Source organism: Melanostigma gelatinosum (genome assembly GCF_949748355.1).
Source record: "Melanostigma gelatinosum genome assembly, chromosome: 23".
Lineage (NCBI taxonomy): Eukaryota > Metazoa > Chordata > Actinopteri > Perciformes > Zoarcidae > Melanostigma > Melanostigma gelatinosum.
The window spans coordinates 10,309,080-10,329,961 of NC_136656.1; the positions used below are offsets into that span (position 1 = coordinate 10,309,080).

The following is a 20,882-nucleotide window of genomic DNA, read 5'->3' on the forward strand; positions in this document are numbered from 1 at the left end:
TCAATAGAGTGCCCCTCTATCTCTCCATCTAACCACCCTGTAATTAGAACACAATATACAGACCCACTCTTGCGTCGTGATATAAATGCATACTGCAATCAACCGCAAGATGGCACCAACGTAACACAAAACGTCCAGAGAGCCATTGAAATGATAATAGTGGAATTCACATAATTTGGACAAAAGGCATTTTTTATGGCAGACATTTTGGCATGTCATTGAAGGAAAACAGGTGGAACTAATACCATTAATTATGTCTGCACTCCATTTCCTCATATTGTGTATGCTGGTCACTGAGTTTCAGGGACACTTAATGGAACAGAGGCATTGTTAAAAGTTTAAATGATTTACCTGCTATATATTTACAAATTAAAAAAGCACGCACTAACGAACATCAAATTTAGAGGCTTGATTGAACTAAATACAAGCTAATATACTGTCAATCATCTGTATCAGCTCTCTGGGTTTTCTGAATCAGAGAATTGACAAACGATAAACAAAGACAAACAAGTCCATTTTACATGTTTTTATTAAAGTTGCATAAAAGTGTAACAAAATTGGGCAAACACAAGACCTGTTGTTGATATTGCTACATTTGTTTGTTGGTTTAATCTAATCATTGTCCAAAAAACATCTCCGCTCCTTCAATCTGCATGGTTTAGCTCTTGTATTTAGCCTCAATTATGATAATCGGAATATATATTTTTTGCAATTTTCCCCAACAGTAAAAAAAAAACCAGACTTCTCAATAACAGTCTAAGAAGATATAATCCAAACCCGGATTTAGGAATTAAAATCCACTCAAATTCACCTACTGATTGAGCTTGCCTGGTACAATCCGATGCCTCCAAAAAAAGCCAACGGTTTGGAAACCCCACCAGGAGGGCAAAAGCAATCGCACCAAAATGTATCTGAATGGATTTTTTGTTCTACTACGTGGTAATCCAAGGCCGGGGCATCAAGAAGTGTCATGATCACAATAAAAACAGACCAGTATTCAAATGGTAAATGTAAAGAACATTGTTTTATCGAATCAAAATCACTGTATCAAGGCCTAAGTATTAAACACTCACTTCTAAAAAAAAAAGAACCCACAAAAAAACAACAATCCCATTTTGTTTTTCAAAAACGAAAGAAAAGGAGCGACAGAAAATCCAAGGTTCTCCACACGCTCGGTAACGCGCGCGTTTAGCAGTTTGCGTAACCTTTTTAAAAATGAATGTCTCCCGTTTATTTGGTTTGTGTAACATAAATAATACCTAAGGCAACATCTGTTTTAAAAAAACCAAAAAGGAAGTAAACTGAAGAAAGGGTGGAGGGAGGGTGGACAAAAGGGATGGAAATGGGTGGGAGGAGGAGGAAAGAGGGGATGCCGGGGAGTAATGACAGAGCAGCAAGATAGAAATGGACCAGTGTGTGTGTGTGTGTGTGTGTTGGCAGTCACAGAGAAGGAGACGGACAGCGGAGGTCTGCTGCCACCGCAGGTGTTCACAATTGGTCACAGGACTCGCAGCAAATGCTTTTGCTTCTCCAATAGGCCGGCTGGCTTCAGTCTCTCATCCGATTGGCTCGGGATGAGACACAGATGGCTTATTCTCAGAGATGATTGGCAGGGAAACAGATCTTGTGACAGCAACGGACCTGTCTCTCTCTCTCTCTCCACTCTCCCCCTTTCTCTCTCAGCACTTGGTGTGTGTGTGTGCGCACATCTGCGTGAGAGGCAGCTGTGTTTTCTAATACGTTTCCGTTTTCTCCGCCCCCAAGGGTGGCCTGTGTGTGTGTGTGTGTGTGTGAGTGAGAGAAAGAAAGAAGAAAAAGGAAGGGTGAATGCTTTTAGACAGCTTCAATGTAAAACAGTGGCCTCAATCCCTCCCATTCAGACATCTCATTGGTGGGTCTACTGACAGGCAGAGGACATTACAAAGTCTTGCCACCAACACGGAGCTCCAAAGACATTTTCAGTTCCCACGTGCGACTGCTCTGAAATGACGTCTGCCATAGAAAGGGGCTATGAAACAAGAAAAGGCAGCTTTGTTCTGGGTCCCCTTGTCGGACTGTCAGTGTGTGTGTGTGTGTGTGTGTGTGTGACAAAATGCATCCAAAAAAAACAAAACAGGAACCAGTCCTACACTAAAAATCTGAATTGTCAAACAGAACAGCAGAATATACAGGCCAGGAAAAACACTCCTATTATGAATGTTGCTGTACATTATGTAGCAACACGCGCACGTAGCATGTAGCAACACACAGACGTCTGCCTGTGCAGGCTGGACAGCGTAGGCTTCTAAAGAGCCGCTCTTACGACTCTGCACTACGCATTTGAGGAAAGACAAACATACTATTTATTTTAAGATTCAACCGCTAATTCCAGGGATCAAATTTTCCTTTGTTGGACTAAAGATGTAGCACACATTATTCTTCGTGGTCAGAGGTTCAGATTTTCTTACCAAAATGACATACAAACACACACACATACAAAAAAGGACAGTCTTTAAATGCACCACTGTAGCAAATGTCTCCGACTGTACTGACCCGCCCCCAACAAAAAAAAGTTACAGAAAAACTAAAGTCAAGTGAATATCCCCGTGCCCTCAAACTGAACTAGAAAGTATCAAAAGAACCGTGGTTGGTAGCTGGACAAGTTTAATAACCCCCTCACAAATAAGGAATCTCATTGGTCGAGACAAACGCAATGATTAGGCCCTGCTCCAAGCTGATTGGCTGTTTCCAACTCCGCCGTTCACCCTTCCACCCTTCTCTTGGCTGTTGCAGACTCTCATTCCTCTTCCCACCTCGCGGCCGCCCATCTCTCGGTAATTATGGGTCTCGTCTCGTCTCTGCTCCTCTTCTCTTCCTCCTCAGACAGATGGAGGGTGGTACGAGGGCGGAATGAGGAAGAGGAGTGAAGCCAAACAAAGGGCGAAGGAGGAGCAGGAGTGGAAAAAGAGACAGAAGGAGAGTGCCTGGATAAAGACCAATGACTCACTTGTTGTTTTCCCCTGCTTGCTATTATGCATTCTTTACTTCTTCTTCTTCTTCGCTGAAGGGTAAAAGCGAACTATGGAGGCCGGAACCAGGCAAGGAGGGGGAATAACAGGAACGGGGGTTTAGAGCGGAGGGTGTATCGAAAAAAGAGGAAACAAGGTTTAGTTGAAGTATTTCATGAAAATACTCAATGTAAGAAAACAACTGATATTAAGATGGAAAGCACAGTAGGAAGACGAGAGGTGAGGGCTGAGGTGGAGGGGGGATGTGGGAGGAAGAGGAAGGACGCCATCATTTCTTCTGAGGCGTGGAGAGCTTCTGCATCCCTCGGATCTTGTCGAGCAGCTCTGAGACGAAGACCTACGGGGAGACAGGAGGGACAAAACACATGAGGGGAATTCTGAAATACAAAAAATGCACAGTGCGTTAATCTGGGGGTGAAGTGTCAGCGGGTAGGAGGATGGAAGAGAGATAAAAAAATCTTACCTCAGTAGGTTTAAAACACTCAACCAGTAAGTCCTGTAAAACGATAAAAGACAGTCTGAATATGTATCTTGTCTTTTGCGTGGGTGGGTGTCCTTGCACGCTTTGACATAAGCATGTTGGTTTCCTTACCTTGACCCTGGCTCCCCGCTCAACGTCACTGGGCATATCCAGCAGCTCATCCACATCTATCTCCAGCTCTGGGATGGCCTCCTCCTGTAGCACGTGGCATGAAGTTGAGTAAAAGTTAAGACACACCCATCAGTCAACCTCTTTTCATTGGACATGGGCTAAGAATAGAACGGTTGATGAGGGTTTCTTTCCCTGTGTTTATGTCATGCGGCTGTCTGCAATGCCACTGGCATTTCTGTCCGGCTGCATGTGAACACTAGAGGGCGCCGTCCGTCCACCTCGTAGCATTGCACACGGGGGACAGAAGAGAGACAAAGAAACAGGCAAGGAGACGGAAACATGAACAGGTAACAGTGAAGACAGCAGAAGAGCACAAACGTGTGTGTATATATGTCCAATACTCACACACTCAACTCTGTGTGTGCATTCATTTACACACAAGTATCAGCAAGTGAAACACTTTCGCTTATCGCACAGTCGACAAATCAATGTCAAATGTCAGCCTGTGTTTTGGAATCGTGGAAGCATTGCTTTGACGCCAGCTCATATCTGCAGCGAGTGCATTGCTGGAAGCTGGCCCGTAAACTGCTGACTGTCCCGTCTAAAGAGAAAAGACGCCGCTGCAGATCTTAGAATTGGCTCCTTTGAATCAGCGTTGATGTTTAGAAACTGCAGGGAAAGTTAGAGAACAACTTTATCCCCCTCAAAATAATGTGGCTTGTAATTCAATTTGAAACAAATGAAAATGCAGACTTTTAATTCAAGCAAACGCAATTAAGGCCTGATACTGATAAGCTGCCCTCTAATAAGGAGGTTAAGAGCACTCTTGCCTTCTAGCTCAGAGATGTTCGGCTCAGTAAATGAGTGAAAGTAGAAACTGAGTTCGCTGTGAGTTCATCTTCGTTCCTTTCTTTCCCTTTCTCGCCACGAGGCTAATCAATACTTTTTCTTCTCATTAATCAGTCGCTCCATGGAAAGTGCTTCACTGGTCTCCCTCTCTTTCTCCATCTGTGCCACTCAAGCACACTAGCTCAGTGTGTGCTATCAAAGCGGTTCACCACTGGCAGCAACACACACACACACACACACACACTCTCGTACAAACACTCGTTTCCCCCTCTTTTGCAGCTCAGTTGCTACCCTATATTCATGTCATTCTCTAGGAATCTCTCGTCCTCCCCCTCGGTTAGAGTTGCCCACACCAGCTGTCTCTGCACCTGCCCAACTGCCCCCTACTCCAACACACACACACACACACACACACACACACACACACACACACACACACACACACACACACACACACACTCTCACAGACAGGCAGGCACAGCATGCTGTGTGTGCACATTTGTGTGTCACATTTACCAAATGGCACTTTTTTTTCCCCCCTTAACATCACACACATCCTTTCTGTTACACACACACATGGATTAAAGAATTATAAAATTAGCATTAATAAGTGTGTGTGTGTGTGTGTGTGTGTGTGTGTGTGTGTGTGTGTGTGTGTGTGTGTGTGTGTGTGTGTGTGTGTGTGTGTGTGTGTGTGTGTGTAAAAGGCGGGGTATGAGGATTTAGTTCTGAGCAGGACAGCCTGTGTGTGTGTGAGATAGACTGGAGGTGACAACCAGACTTACTGTCAGCAGAGAAACGCACACACACACACACACACCCAGGTTGACATTACACACAAGCTGAAACCAGCAACGCCGGCAAAAAAGTGCAAAAATACTGACACACACACACACATGGTGCACTATTAACACTCTTTCACACACAGACACAAGCTGGTCTCTTACAGAATTTCCAAATTTAAGCTCTGAAAGACGGACACAAAGGTGCACGAATTCTTACACTGCAGACATACTGGCTATGTATGTTGCTAACACACACACACACACACACACACACAGGGAGTGAAGTCTGACACAAAGACTGATCTGCACATGTGGGCTCCATGTGCGGCTAGTAAAGAAAGCTACGACAGACAACGTGAGAAAGGCGAGAACACAAAGGAAACGAATAGATAAGGAACCGCGCATTCAAGATAAAAGAATAAATCGACATTATTTTTAACTCCCGAACAATTCATTTCTGACATTAACAGCAGTGTAGTTCTACTCTGTCTCCTCGACGTAGTCTCAAGGTAAATGTAACGCACGGATTGCTCCTGAAAAGCGTAAGCGACACACTTCCATTTGCTACAGCTACTTGGAAATAATTTGAGAGACGCTCTGTTAAATCTGAAAGGGGGGGAAGGGAACGGAAAGAGGAAGGAAGGTAAGAGGTTAAGGAGCATATCGAGAAGAGGGAGCAGCTGAGGGGGAGAGCAGGGAGAGCAGGGAGGGAGGGATTTTGAAAAAGGCCGGAAGACAGGCTTCAGAGAGGAGACACAAAGAAAGCAGGGAATCACGAGGGAGGATTCCCAAAACAATCCTCCAGACTGACTGACTGGACTAGTCTGGAGTCTGGAGGGGGTTTTACTGTTGGCCGCAGATGTGATCTGGACTGAAAGGTGCCTACAAGGTATTGGCACACGCCGCAGGACGGCGAACAAAGCAGCGCAGTGTGGAACTATTCAAAAGAGGCAAATCAACCAGGAGACTTCTTCAGCACCTCTACAAGATTGCACATCTCGTTCAAGTTTACTGGAGGAATGATCTTCCACAGGAAATGACTTCTGTTTGTAAACAACGATGAAGTACGGAAGAGTGCGAGTGGGTAGACGACATGAGCATATAGTGGGCAAACGTTACACCAGCGAGAAATCACGAGCAAGCAAGTCACTAGATGCTTCCAATTACATTATCCGTGGTACAGAAGGACATGGACTCAGAGTTTTGACTTTATTGACCCACAAACATGAGCCTGTCAACAGTCCAGTGGAAGTCAACATGTAGAATAGCTCTGGAGGAAAATGGCATTTTAGCGAGCGACCATGTCAACTGGTGGCTCTCCGCCGAATGTGTCCGTGGTTGCGCGAAGTGACGGCAGCTGTTGAAAACACGAAAAGAACACGTAGGTAAGCACGGTCGCTCAATAAACTGCAACACCTGTTGCTCTGAAGCGGCCGGGAGCCTGTCGGAATTTTGTAGAACGGGAGTCCGCTGTTGGAATATCAATTCTAAATCCCCCAAAACATGCAACAACCAGACATTTTGATGCTGGTAACGCTTTTCAATTCAACGTTTAAAGCTTGCTGTCTCGTGTGGATGACTGGGGGCGACAACGCTACGTCCAGTTGCCAACATGCGGTCGCATATTTATAGTGAGGTCGGCTGTAAAAGGGTCTATTCATGAGTTTGTCCCTATGAAGGATCACCAATGAATAATCCATTCCTCTTATTATAATTCCCACGCGTATTTAAAGCCGTGACTGTGATGTTTGACTTCTGAGTGTGACTATATCGTGAATAACATGTTCACAGCTCCATCCCGTCGCGTTGAGCACTCCCCTCGTGCTTCTGTTGATGTTGCATGTCAGCAAGATGTCTGCCCTTTTCAGTCTGAACCACTAGCGTCCTCTGAGAAACAAACTAGCATGCAGACCCAATTTTTATTGTGGTCCTTGAATTTAATTAGTCTCTTCCTGACAAGCTTGCGAATACGATTCCAAATACCAGATACAGCTTCCTCGCAGGACAAAACAAGCTACACACACACAAGTAGGTCAGTGCCCTCGTATGTACAGCAAAAAGGCCCATCGTGGCTTCTGTAAATATCTCTGGAAAGGGAAGTGATGAACGAGACGTCACGTGGCAACGGCTTTTATTTTAGACTGATTTGATTTCACAGGACTCTGGCTTCAAATCAGAGATGAATGCAGGGATGAAGGATATGGGGGGGGGGGCAAGGAGGTTAGAGACAGAGGGAAGCGATGGCTGGAGCAGGCAGGCTGGAGGAAGGAGGATGGAGTAGGAAAAGTAGGCCGCGTGGCGCCGAACAATGTCGCCACTTACTCCAAGTTTGTTTTGACTGAATGAACCAGACTCCTTTATGACACATTTACTCCTACTTTTATGATCTTTACTTGCTAATCCGCTTTATTGACTAAGGCTGACGTGCGATCTACATGGAACTAATTTACACTAATAAATGACATGCTACGCTAACACCATGTGCCTCTCCTTTCCAATTCTATCCACTCTGTGTTGACCGTATCGAGGTCAGTCCAAGCAGGAGAGTGCTTTTGCTGAGTGTTTCGACGTGTTTGCATAACGGAGTGGGTGAGCGAGTCCATTAAATCTATTACCCCACGCTGGTCGACTTGGCACCGCGACACAGGTACAAAATATGTGCGAACGCCGACAATGACGAGTTGCAGATTCACACGACCACTCTGCAGGCGGTGTGAGCACAGGCATAGCTGAGATGGTTTGGCTGTCGGTGTGTGTTTTTGGGCTCTCTCGGGTTGAGAGAACAAAGGAGGAGGGTGAAACAGAAGTGTGGCTGAAGGCCGGTGGAAAAAAGAGATAACCGGAAGAGAAGAGATAGTAGCAGAACAGCGTGCAATGCTAAGGATAAGTGTGGTCCTGTTTAACCCACATAAAAAAAAAAAAACATATCCGTGCATTGCTCAGGTTCAAAAAGATTGGCTTCTGGATACAACGTGCTTCTGCAAAGATTCACATAATTATATTTGACTCAGGGTGCAGAGCCTCTCAGATGAGCCGATAAGCACACCTTCAAATTCACACGTCGTATGCGTGCTCAGGCCTGTTTCTTCAGTAAACACCGATGGATTGAGCCACAAATTATTATCAGGGATAAAAGTCACAGCAACAAATGGAGCTGAAAGATTTAAACGAAAGGACGGAGGCATTTTGTGATTTATTTGTCATTGTTTATCTTCCTTTCCCGAACTTAAGACTGTGGAGAAGTTAAGGATGTGCTGATCGATAATGTGCAAATATCTGCAGGCAATACGAATGTGATTCAGAAATAAAGGACCCTACAGAAGGTGCCAAACCCCTTCATTGTCAAAATAACAACAAATATTTAAAGTTGAAACTGAGCCATACATTTGCCTGCAAGCCATCTCAAGGTGGTAATTCATGACACCCTTGGGACTGATCTAATTTGGTCTTCCATCATCTGATGAACACACACACACACACACACACGGGATAAAACCCAGCATGGCAATAGTGGAAAAATACTGGGCTCGAACCCACTTCCTGTCATGCTCTCCCCCTCTGTCCCTTTATCTTCAGGTCTCCTTTGATGCCCTTCCTGTCTGGTTGGCATCACCGCTCACTGCTCTCCTACAAATCACTCTGCACCAGAGCCATTCACAGCGTTTGGACCTTGCTGCGGGCCACTTACGGGAGAACACGAGAGAGGAAATGAGAGCGATGGCGTCACAGAGGGTTTCGACAAGGGTGTGGGGATTCGGGATGCATTGTGTCAGTCGTCGCCTGCTGCTTTCCATCTTCTTTCTGTCTCCCTCACCCGATTGCTTATCAGGACTCTGCAGCTCTTTGAACAACAGACATTGTTGGCTCTCCCTCTCCAACACGTCCTTTTCCTTCCCCCCCCAGAAGCAGATTGGCTCACACAAACGTGTGACCCCCAGAACATAAGATAGGATCTGTTCTTCTCTTGATGCGAAGAAGGGGTTAAAAACACCAGCACGCACAGCGACTTCCTGTCAGGCCCCGTGGCCTTGGGAGATAGCGAGGGGGAGGGGAGGTAGAGCGATATCTGTGGGAAGTGGCCGGCTGACAGTGTGTGTGTGTGTGTGGTGAGAGTTAACAGAATCCGTTGAGGACGGAGTTGACGGAATGTGTGTGTGCAATTAATGTAAGTGGTGCTTAAATGAATATGTGGCCTTTACACACAGCCATAAACCATAAACTACAACAATCCAGAATCAATACAATGCCATGTACTTACTCCAGTCTGCAGTGGGCATGTAACGGCACATGGGTGTGTTATTGTGCACCATTCGTTTGTGTGTCTGTGTGGCTGATCGTCATCTCGATTGCGCTGCAAATCAGTTGAATGTACTTCCTCCCAGGAAGAATACGATGTCCTGTTTTGAATCTTAAGAAAAACAAAAGAGAAAGAGCCGCTGGCGAAACAGTCGAACTGAACGAACCGCTTCAGCCTGCTTGCAACCAGGATGGAGACCAGTGAATACAGCTTAATTGTTTTATCCGTCATAGATATATATATATATTTTAACTCTACATGCACCTCTGTGGAAGTAGCTCCTAAATGTTTTAGTTCTCTTAAAAACATGTCCCTCATTGAGCACATCCAGAGCCTCCATGTGTTCGGACTCGGCAGCCTTCCTGCTATCTGACGGCTCTCTCATGTAAAGTAAAGGGAACCCGAGTCTGGTGGTAGGGATGTGGGCATGCCATCGTGTGTGTGTGTGTGTGTGTGTTGCTTCTGACAGGAGAGAGCCAAACCAAACAGGCTCCAAGTGCACAGAACGCAACTTTTATCTGCTGCCAGGAAAACATTCATAACTGTAGTTAAGACGCAAGCGCGGGAGTTTCAGTCGTTCTTACACTGTAATTAGGCAACAATATCATCAATACTGTATTTAGCATTAGTAGAGTTGAAAGATATAAATATATCTTGTAAAGAAGAAAATGGTTAGCTAAAGCTAGAGCTGCTAATAGACATGGATCATGCTTAGGCGCCAGAGCGCACACACACATCCACACACACACATCCATATTGCTAAAAATCGATCTCATCCAACCTTAGTCCCTCCAAAAGCTGCCTCAAGTCCTATCTGCTCGCAGTACGGTTGAATGAATCGCACACGGGCTTGCTTGGCCCGACTGTATGCCTCAGTGGCTCAGTGTGTGTTGACTGGACATGTCTGTGCTGCAGCCTGCCCGGGGAAAACACTCCGGCTGGTCCCTCGGGGTCACAACCAGCCTCGGGAAGACTTGTACTGGGCGGTGCCGGCAGGGCAACAGATTGCCGCTGCCGCTGCTGCCCAATTTTCCCCCAAATGAGCAAAAAAATGGTTGTCCATTTGCTGTTTAACACAGCATAAGCGTAGTATTAGTAGTGAAGCTATAGTGAAGCATAAACCAATGCAGCTTTCCTCACTCAAAACATCTCTCTCTCTCTCTCTCTCTCTCTCTCTCTCTCTCTCTCTCTCTCTTCAGCGCACTCCAATTACAAGATGCCTCGTGCATTCGTCTGAAATACGTGATCCAGGCAGCATCTCAATTGCCCACTTGCACCCTCCACGTCTCCTCTTGAGCCTGTCCTTTCTGCGATTTCTGAGATGACGGCGCTCCACAAACTCACACGCCGACTGATATCGACGTGTGTGTGTGTGTGTGTGTGTGTGTGTGTGTGCGTGTGCATCTTGGGAACACTGGAGAAAGATAAGTAGCCTGAGGTGCTCTGAATTGATTTTTCCAGTTTTACCATCAATTGTTAATTACCATGAGAGCAAACAAGTAAAAATAAAAAAAACTCAACATGCAGAAAGGCCACACAGACACACACACACCTCCTCTACAAGCCATGACCACTACAATTGGACTGAAACATGAGATTACGTGCAGATTAGATTAAGAGCGCATACTAAGGATTACAGCAGATTATTATTATGTCACTCTTGGCAAACACTACTAAGACAATGAAAGGGGCCCAACACTTTGCTCATTGAATGATTTATGATGTCATTCTGGTAGTTTCAGGCAGGAGTGTTTGGCAATCCTAACGCGCTACAGTTCAAGTTCTATTGAAATACTTCGTCCGTTTATTTTCACCCGCTTTGCTGAGATGTTTCTTGCCACTATTGAGACTACAGGGATGAGACAACGTTACAATGCTTTCATACAGATCGATCAGCAACACAACCTCTGACTTCTTGAACACTGGCGACACGCTAATAAGTAAAGGCTTCGGCTGAATTCCATATTGGGTCAGTTACAGATTATTCCGGCAGATTATCACGTCGAAACAAAAACAAGACAAAGAGACATGACATGACATGGTCTGAAGCAACAACAACCCTGATAATAAAGTGGATGTCCCAACATCGTCATTCATTTCTTTCACGAACTGATTTATTCTTTTAGGCAAATCATTTATTCTCTGAAGTCTGTTCAGTAGCAGGATCAAACTGTTTTTTAGGATTTCATGGCACTTGATTTGTTCATTTAATGCTCTTAATTCCAACATAATGAGAGTGTGTGTGAGTGAGTGAGTAAAAGCCTGACTCCCTCCCTGATGACTCAGTCATTTCTTCATCAGACTATTTGCCCAAACATGGTCAGTTGTTCCTTTCTTCTCAATGAAATGCAACTTTAAATAAACTTGTGTCTCAAAGTTTTGTGTGTCACACATGGAGCAAACGATGAGTGTGGAAAGCTAAAATACGAGTTTTGATACTAAACAATATCAAACCACATCAATCATTATTTTAATATGTTATGGTAAATAACAGAAGGGACCGTATTCCTCCTCCTCCATTCATCAGTTTGACTGTCATCTCTATTGCCAATCTATTAAAAATATAATTTGAATTTAATTATGTGTCTGTCTGCCTCCCAGCTGTCTGTCCATCTGTCCACACATCTCTCATCCATCCGTTTCTTCCCAAGGACATTTCAAACCAGAGCACTTTTATTAATCGCACGAGAATCCCGTCACATGACTTCCACGTTGCGATAACCAAGTTCGGTTTCACGCGGCGGTGACATCATGGCGGACATACGAGGCCAACATGCCACCGGTGCTCCGTCCTAACAATCGGCGTCTGCTAACCGAGTGCCACAGCCCTGAACAACCAATCTGACCAAAGACCCATCAACTTCTCTGAATACGGTATTAACAGGACAGACATTGTGCGCAGCTACTGTACAGTCTGTTATTGGCTTACAATGAGGTAGAGACAGTAACTAAAGCCATAGACTGACACATGCTTCCCTGCAGTTAACCAACAGCTCAACTGGCTCTACTGCACCTCGTGGGACTAAAATACCCTCCCGAGTGGATCTTACCTCACCCAACCTGCAGGCAGTTGGCTTTACTTACAAAGACACTTCACGATTATAACGACTCCAGACCAAAGCTGCTGCCAACTCTTGTTGCAACTGCTGCATATCGGGACAATGGCTTTTCTTTTATTATTTCAACATGGTCTCTGCATTCAGGCGAATAAAACTAAAATAAAACAACCAAAAACCTCATATTCATCTCATTTAAAAGCATTATTACAGCTACAACACCCTGGAGCCACGTATAGTAAGAACACTGGCCTGTGTACCAAACGATGTCACCATTGTACCCATTCTCACTTTAAAAAACATCCTCGGGGTGCGGGAGCTTTCACAGGACGGCTATCAAAAGCATTTGTACAGTCTTCAAATGCATGAAGGGACAGTGAACAGCACTCTGGTTAGGACCGAGAACAGTGCTTGTCTGAAACGGCATTGCAGCTGCTTGAAAATAAGAAGCAGGAGAGCAAAAGGGGTCTGTAACACATCACAGTCATATTTATGGAAACAAAGAACTTAACGGCTTGAGTATTTACTGGACGGCTGTTAAATGTGCACACACGATACACACACAGCTGTTTAAGCAGGAAGATGTGTATGAATAACTGGCTCTCGAGTCTGTAAACTGTCCCACAACAAAGGTGTCAGACGATCAGCACTGGATGAGCGGGCCACGCTGGCTGACACGTGACGGAGCACATGGGCCGAAAGGGTTGTGACAAACAACAGAGAGGCGGACGGCAACAGCAAAAGAATCGGAAAAAGTCACGTCGACGCAAAGATATTCACAATATGTCAGTGGGTGCTCGCTTATTGTTTACCGTCCGTGCTTACGCACTGGAATAAATGATGAGGGACAGGCGACGAGCATGATCTGTTGCTTTCTTGGAATTGAAGCAGGCCATTTTGTTAAAAGGATGTTTAAACACTGCGCTGAAAGAAATGACCCACTACGGAGTATTTTGACAACCTGAGGTACAAAAAGACAACTTGGCTGACAGACATGTCCCCCACAAGTGTGTTGATTACATTCCTTTAACTCTTCAAAGTGATTGTGCGAATTTGGTGTGTGTGTGTGTGTGTGAGTGAGAGAGTGAGTGTGTGAATCAACAGGTGTGCATTGATTACACTTTTTGGGGAAAGTTGTGTGCTAATGTTGTCTATGATGTTCCTATGAACCATGTGTTTATGACTCTCACACACTTCCTTTGATAACATGCATAACCATTCCGCTGGATGACTCACATCTCTCTCTCTCTCTCTCTCTCTCTCTCTCTCTCTCTCTCTCTCTCTCTCTCTCTCTCTCTCTCTCTCTTCATCCAGGCCTCCGCTCGCCTGGCGCTTCCGATCTTGCTCACACTCTCACCAAAATGCACGCTTGGTCTCCATCACGGTTGATTTCGTCACTCCGCATCTCAGAAAAAAGGCTCACATGGTCAGTGAGTGGGTCAGCCTACAGTACATGCTGACTCACCCCCCCCCACATCAAACAGGAAAAGGACTGTTCAGTACGTAGAACCACATGTAAGCTATTAACACGATGTGTGCATGTCCGTGTCTGTGTGTGTGTGTGTGTGGGGGGGGGGGGGGGTTTACAAAGACACACTGGAGTCTTTCACTCCCGCTGTGTAACAACCGCTCTTTGTAGTCGCCCTCTTACGCACACCGAGTGCAACAGGGTAATGCTGATTGGTATTCAGACCTTTACGTGTGAGGTTTAAGCAAATGTGGTGTGTGTTTTTGTGCATTTGTGGCCGTCAACCGGAATGACTGACTGAAACAAACATGCCAGGATGAGCATGTCGTGTTTTCTTATTGCTCTATTTCATTGTGTGTTGTTGCAGATTGAAAAAAGTCAGAAGTCACTGGATTGTTTTCAGCACAGTCAAAAAAGAAAGGGACTTTATGAGCACTCCTGTTATATCACAGCAGTGCCAGAGGACACGTGTTAGAAGAACACTCCGAAATCCCTGCCTCCTCCGATACTTTTTCCTTCTCCTCTTGCCATCCCCTCCAGTTGTTTTTCCTTCTCTTCCCCCTTTATTGCATTCCTGTTCACCAATCCTGCCTCTGTTCTCACTCGTATCCCCATCTGTGTTTATGTGTGTGTGTGTGTGTGTGGCCACGTAGGGCCCTAGAGTTTGGGGATTGGACCGCCCACTCGCCCCACTGTTAACTATGTAGCTACTGGTCAGCTCCAGAGTACTGGCTGCAAAAACAACAACGCAAACTGAGGCAGTGCGAGTCTTTACTGACAAATTCAGATTATAACAGCACAGTTGCCATGGAAATGATGCGAGGGCTGGTGTGAAATTCTATCATTTAAAAAAAAAAGGAGTGGCGTTGTGGACACGAGTGTAACCCCCCCCCCCCCACACACACACACACACACACACACACACACACTTTCTCTGTCCCTAGGCCTAGAGTGTCCCTGAAGTCACTTAGCACCTTGCATACAGAGCCAGATTGGAGGCGCAACAACAACAAAGACGGCGTAAAAGGCAGTTAACCTTAAAGAAACACCCTAACGCCCTTCAATCCAAACACTTCCTGGCGGTTCAGTGTTTATGTTTTCCACCTAATACAGTTTACAGTTGGGTTTCTAACATAACCTGTGCGATGAGTGGGAATTGGAGGATTTGGAGGCTCTATTGCGGTGCGGTTCCCACCCTTTGTTGTCTAAATTACCCCCAGAGCGCTATATCAGATGAACTCAAGCCACCCCTTCACTATCACTGAGCAGCCTGTCGAAACCAGGTGTGTTTCATCAGCAATGCAAATGCCACATTAACACCCGACTGCAGGAATTGACAAAGGCCCTGCTAATATAATGACTGAATGGCTCGAATTATAATCCTGCATTGAAAGAAAAGAATGAAAACGGGGGCTTTTGGGAAATGATAATTTCACCAAGCTTTTCTTCCACCAAATGGACACAACCTTTCTTTTCCCACTGTGTGGTTAACCAACGTAAACATTGAAGCCTCGTTGCCATGGAGCCATATCAAGGCTTGGCTCCTCACTATTACCCACAGCGACTGTGACTGATAGACGGACTGAGCTGCTGGATGAATATCTGACAAGCTGTCTGGCAGGAATGACTGCTTGTAGCATGTTTTAAAGGAATTATATGAGTGGGGAAAATAGCTCATTATGAATTCCCTGTTGAAGAAACTCCATGCCGGTTTTATTATTCGAAGAAATAAGCATCCAAGACAGGAGAGAAATAGAGAGAGGGGAAATAATGAAGGGGGCGGGAATGACAATGTGGAATACGGCATGAATCAGAACAAAAAGACGGACACGGCAGGAAAAGGAGTGAAAGGTTAAAAAAAGAGGGACACAGGGAGGTGGAAGAAGAGGAGTAACATATCTCTCCATGTCTTGTGACATCGAACAGGGTTCTCCCACTCTGCTCCCTCAAGCTGCCTCTCCAGTTACACTGTTTAGCAGCACGTGCTCCCCATCTCGTCTAAATGAGCCCAATGTGTCTCCATCAGCCAACCGACTGTAAATTAATCTCTTTGTTGTCTATCACAGCCGAGGCAGAGACGGGATCGGGACAATGAAAAGCCGGGGGAAACACTGTGGATGGAAAAGCACAAAATAGGCTTCGCCATTCGCGATGAACGAGTGATATGCGGCCAAAAAAATGGGAATTAAATCAACATGTCCCATCTGTATCTGTGATCTGACAATAATGAATCATTACAATCTCAGGCTCACTGTCATGGCGACAACATGCATTTGTGGGGCATAAAAACCACAAAAAAACCCAGATAATTAACAACAATAAAGCATCCGTGCATTAAAACATGCATGACTGAAAGGTGGAGTGAATGAGAGATGGGTGAACGAATAAAAATCTTCATTAAGAGAGAGAAATACTCATCCCTGTCCACTGTCTACCCAGAACACAGTCCTACTTTCTCCTGAAAATCTACCTTTTTTTTCTTTTTTTTTACTCTGCAAGGTTTTAATCCATAGCTTCTGAAGCCATCATTGGCACACAATCACAGCTCATTGATTTTCAAATCCTCTCCAGGCCATTTAATCGCCTCTGCTGGCACGTGAGCCTCTGTAGTATCCCTGCTACTTTATTATGACTATCCTCATGTCACGGGATATCCCAGTAACCGCCGTTAAAATCATCAATGAAAGTGCGATGCAATCTGGTTTTCACATGAGATAGGTATCGGTGTCTGACCCTCCTCGGCACTCCAGGAGGGTTGGAAACTGATTTACGCTCTTGTTTAACATTGGCTTGTAATAATATTGTTACAATAAGTTATAGTTTGTCAGTGGATTGCATTTTGGACTTCCAGGTGCACACGTGGAAACAGCCAGAAGAGGCTGTTGTTAAATGACATTTTATCCCCAAAGACCAGCCTGACCTTGTGCTAATATGTGTGAATTGTCTTCCAGCCGCCTGCCTGTGTCATTGTATTCCTCGCACTACTGGGAATAGAATGTGGGTCAATGCCAGCTCAGTAGAGTTGACATGAGTTTACCAACTACCGACGCCAGCAGCTCCACCCACAGCCGCCACCGGGTTACATTAGAGCTGCGCGGCTCTCCATGCGTCACCACGGCCCTCATGTCTTCCCGCATGCACCAGGGGCCACAGTGTAACCAAAGACACAGCCACACATTTTTTAAATTTCCATATTTTATAATAAAAAAAAAAGAAACATGATAATTGTTCCACCCCAAACAGCCGCCAAACAATGTCTTTAATGACAAAAGCATGATTTCCAGTAAGCTATTAAGACTTTATTAAAATAATTCACAGGTGTGCTTTAAAACAGCTCCAGCCAATCAGAAGGGAGAACAGCAGAGGCTGTCTATTTCATCAGGTAATAAAGCTGTATCAGCTACATTTAGCCTGTGCATGTGGGTGGAGGGGGACTGAAGTAAAACCACAGCGGCTTTATCTGACTCTGACTGGTAGAAATGTCTGACATGAATTCATTGTTTCTTGCAGCTGATGTTCAGCTTCCTCTCACTCCTAGTTTGCCATCTTCATTACCTCATCCTAGCATATGGCCCAGATCCTATAGGTTGTAGAACACGCGAGGCTAGGCCAAAAGCAATGACAAAGGGCCTGTAATTGTTTCTTTATCAACAGTTTGCTCTCGGACTGGACGGACGGACAATCCCCGGAGCTGATCAACTGATTTACGGAGCCCTATTACTTAGCAGAGCCGCCTGATCGATACGTTCGATCGGGTTTTGTGAGACCGGTTATGTTGTTCGGGTCTTTACCTCACAGTCGTATAGGTCCGTTAGCTGGTTGATAATCCACTCCTCCAGGTTCAGTCTCTTCCTCAGCTCCTTACGATCGTATTTGACGGTTACGCGTCCCTGCTTCCGAACGGGGATCTCCGGTTCCTCCGTGGTGCCGCCCGGCGTCTGGAAATACACCCGGGGTTGAGGGCTCGTCTCCGGGCTTGTTACAGCAGCCATGATCGCTCGGTTTGGTTGTACAAATTTAAAAAAATCCCCCCACGGATATGTGGAAGTGTGGAAGTGGCGACAGCAAGGAGTCGAAGCGGTCTGTGGACGCGCGGCCGCTCGCTTTTCCGCACTGGAAAGAATCCCGACTGATGAATGTGAGACTTGGAATCCCCCGAAGAAACAACGTTGGACCTGATGCTTTTGTTGTCCAAAAATCGCTTCCACAAAAACAAACGGGACCGACGGTTACCGTGAAACGTAAAGTGTAACGTTAACCGGCTTATTGGGCTATTTACAGCATGCAAACTCTGCTTATATAAAAAAGAGAGAGGTGAGCAGAAGCAGCGCCGGTCTCAACTCCTCATTCAGTACAAAGAGAAATCACACCCCTCTCCCTCTCTCTCTCTCTCTCTCGCTCTCTCTCTCTCCCTCTCTCTCTCTCGCTCTCTCTCGCTCTCTCTCGCTCTCTCTCGCTCTCTCTCTCTCTCTCTCTCTCTCTCTCTCTCGCTCTCTCTCTCTCTCTCTCTCTCCCTCTCTCGCTCTCTCTCTCTCCCTCTCTCTTCCTACTTTGAAAACATCTTCACTCCCCCTGTTTCTCGTTTCCTTCTCACCCCCTCTTTCCCTTAACTGTCGCGTGTGACCCCTCCTCACTATTCCAGTATTTGCGCAAATTGCTCGTTAGAATTTAGGGGCCTGAGATGGTATTTGATGCTGCTTTGACTAGTTCAGACACTCGTCTCCTCTGGAATGTGTGAAGTGTACACAGACAAAATTTCACACCTACATTTCACAGTTTATGAAAAGATAAGATTACAGTGTACACAAAATATGATTAAATATTCCATGTTTGCTCAATGTTTTCTCTCCTGATGTTACACGCGCTGCTGCAGCTGGAAAGCAGCTGGAGCAGCTGGATTTTCTAGTTTGGGTTCAGTTTTGGAACTTTTACGTTTCATCCGAAAGCTTCAACAGAGATTTGAAAAAGAAAACTACACTGGAAGTGTTCCATTAACAGGAAACCAGTCCCGAGCTTTCACAGTCTGTCCATTGTGTTGTCACAGCAGGGAACCCCACACCGGCTGGGCCGGTTGATAGGAAGAGTTTTAATAATCATAGGAGTGTGAGGTGTAGGGGGAGGTAAAGAGAGGGAGCTAATTCATGTCTCCTCTCTCTCTCCTTTTTAGCGTGTATGGGGGTGTTCACATCTGTCAACATGCTCATATTGGTGTGTGTGTGTGTGTGTTGTTTGAGACAACCATGGCAACAAGAAACCTGAATAATTCAGTGAGCATGAAACTTACAGTTGAGTAAGCACAGCCAGGACAACACACACTCGTACACACACGGTAACTTGAACACACACTTCACACAAGACAGACTTGTAGTCAGTATTGTGCAAAAAAAACAAAAACATACAAATGTGTCACCTGGTAAAAGAAGAAAATGCGGACGCAAACTAGTTGTGCACATCTGCACAAGTGGACTTGAGCTGTTTGTGATATTTGGGTGTTTCCACTTCATGTCAGACGGACACAGACGGACACACGCTTCATTTGGGGGACTGCTCTCAGTAATGCAGACCTCTCTCCTTTGCCTCTTACAGAAGAGCCAGACGTTTAGGAAGTCATCCACCCACAGGGGGGAACTGTTGAGCCCTTTCCACTGAGCTCACTCATGGGCGGATCTCGTGACAAAGGGCCGCTGGGCTCACGCATGTGTCTCCTGGTATTATAGGATTCTCTGTCGTCCTCTTGAGTCTCTTCCTGGTTGTTACGTGGCTCATTGAGTAACATGTTGTAGCTGAAGGCTGGGGAGGAGGAGGAGGACACTTTGGGCCCCTGGGCCTGCACCCATTCACTTATCCATACATCAGTTCATTTGTTTCTGGCCATTCATTGCACTTTATTTGTTTACACAGAAAGCTTCATGAATACTAACGCCTGTCACTGATCTGCAGCTACTCGGGAAGAATAAGGCGACACTTTATTTATGATTATAAACACATGCTCTTCTCGAGGTCAGAGTCAACTACACTCCAGGAGACCTACTTAAGTCAGATCAACACATCCAGAGCATCTTACATCAAGTGGAACTATTGACTGACATATATCACATGATGCACGGAACAAAATGAAGCCAAAACACAAGCATATGAAGTCACCATGGAGGCGTACTGTGACATCATTTGAATCCATCATATTGTATTCTATGGTTTGCATTTTATTTACAGATTTTCAGTTTGGAATCCCAATCAGTCTCTCTCAAATGTGCTCGAGTGTCCTGCTTCAGCTATTGTACACACAATGGCTTTGTCCCGGATTCACTTGAGCAAATACACTTAACGCAGATCGCTGTGATTGGTGCGCACACACACACACACACACACACACACACACACACACACACACACACACACACACACAGGTAGGCTACACACACCCATGGTTCTCACAGCACAGGAGATGCAGAGCTGAAACTAGTGCGTCCACATTCTTAACTGTTGCACAATCCACTTTAGGGGACGGTAGTGTCACCGTGCAGCCACCGGATGGCAGTACAGGATCACTTTGCAGACGCGACGGTGATGCAGGAGCAGAAGTCCAGGGTGCAGTCCCACATTTGGAGCATGCTGAGGCTGCAGGGGAAGGAGCTCAACTCATTTGGACCGAGTGGACAGTGATGAATGGAACTATCCATTGTATATGAATGCCTGTTCTGGGGAAAACCGTAATCATCACTTTGCTCACGAGCCCACGCGATAGCTTTTCTAGACAATAACCGCACGGTGTCATGGAGACATGATGGGGTTGGTCTCAAGTGAACTGTCAGCGACTTCAGGCCCAA

At 45.6% G+C, this 20,882-nt stretch overlaps 1 protein-coding gene across 1 annotated transcript; it reads right to left on the reverse strand.

Moving 5' to 3' along the window:
- Window positions 1-511: 511 nt before the first annotated feature.
- On the reverse strand, window positions 512-18,487 carry ppp1r14bb (protein phosphatase 1, regulatory (inhibitor) subunit 14Bb). Its single transcript, XM_079295718.1, has 4 exons — window positions 17,847-18,487; window positions 3,601-3,684; window positions 3,472-3,504; window positions 512-3,345 (listed from the first exon to the last, which is right to left on the reverse strand). The coding sequence occupies exons 1-4, from the start codon at window positions 18,045-18,047 to the stop codon at window positions 3,277-3,279; spliced, it is 387 nt and encodes a 128-aa protein (XP_079151844.1). The 5' UTR covers window positions 18,048-18,487; the 3' UTR covers window positions 512-3,276.
- Between the last annotated feature and the right edge of the window lie 2,395 nt (window positions 18,488-20,882).

Coding starts and splice junctions, on each gene's coding strand:
- ppp1r14bb (XM_079295718.1), bottom strand. CDS start 18,047: ATGGCTGCTGTAACAAGCCCGGAGACGAGCCCTCAACCCCGGGTGTAT. Junction 3,685..17,846: donor CGGACCTATACGACTGTGAG/GTAAAGACCCGA, acceptor CACGTGCTACAG/GAGGAGGCCATCCCAGAGCT. Junction 3,505..3,600: donor AGCGGGGAGCCAGGGTCAAG/GTAAGGAAACCA, acceptor ATCGTTTTACAG/GACTTACTGGTTGAGTGTTT.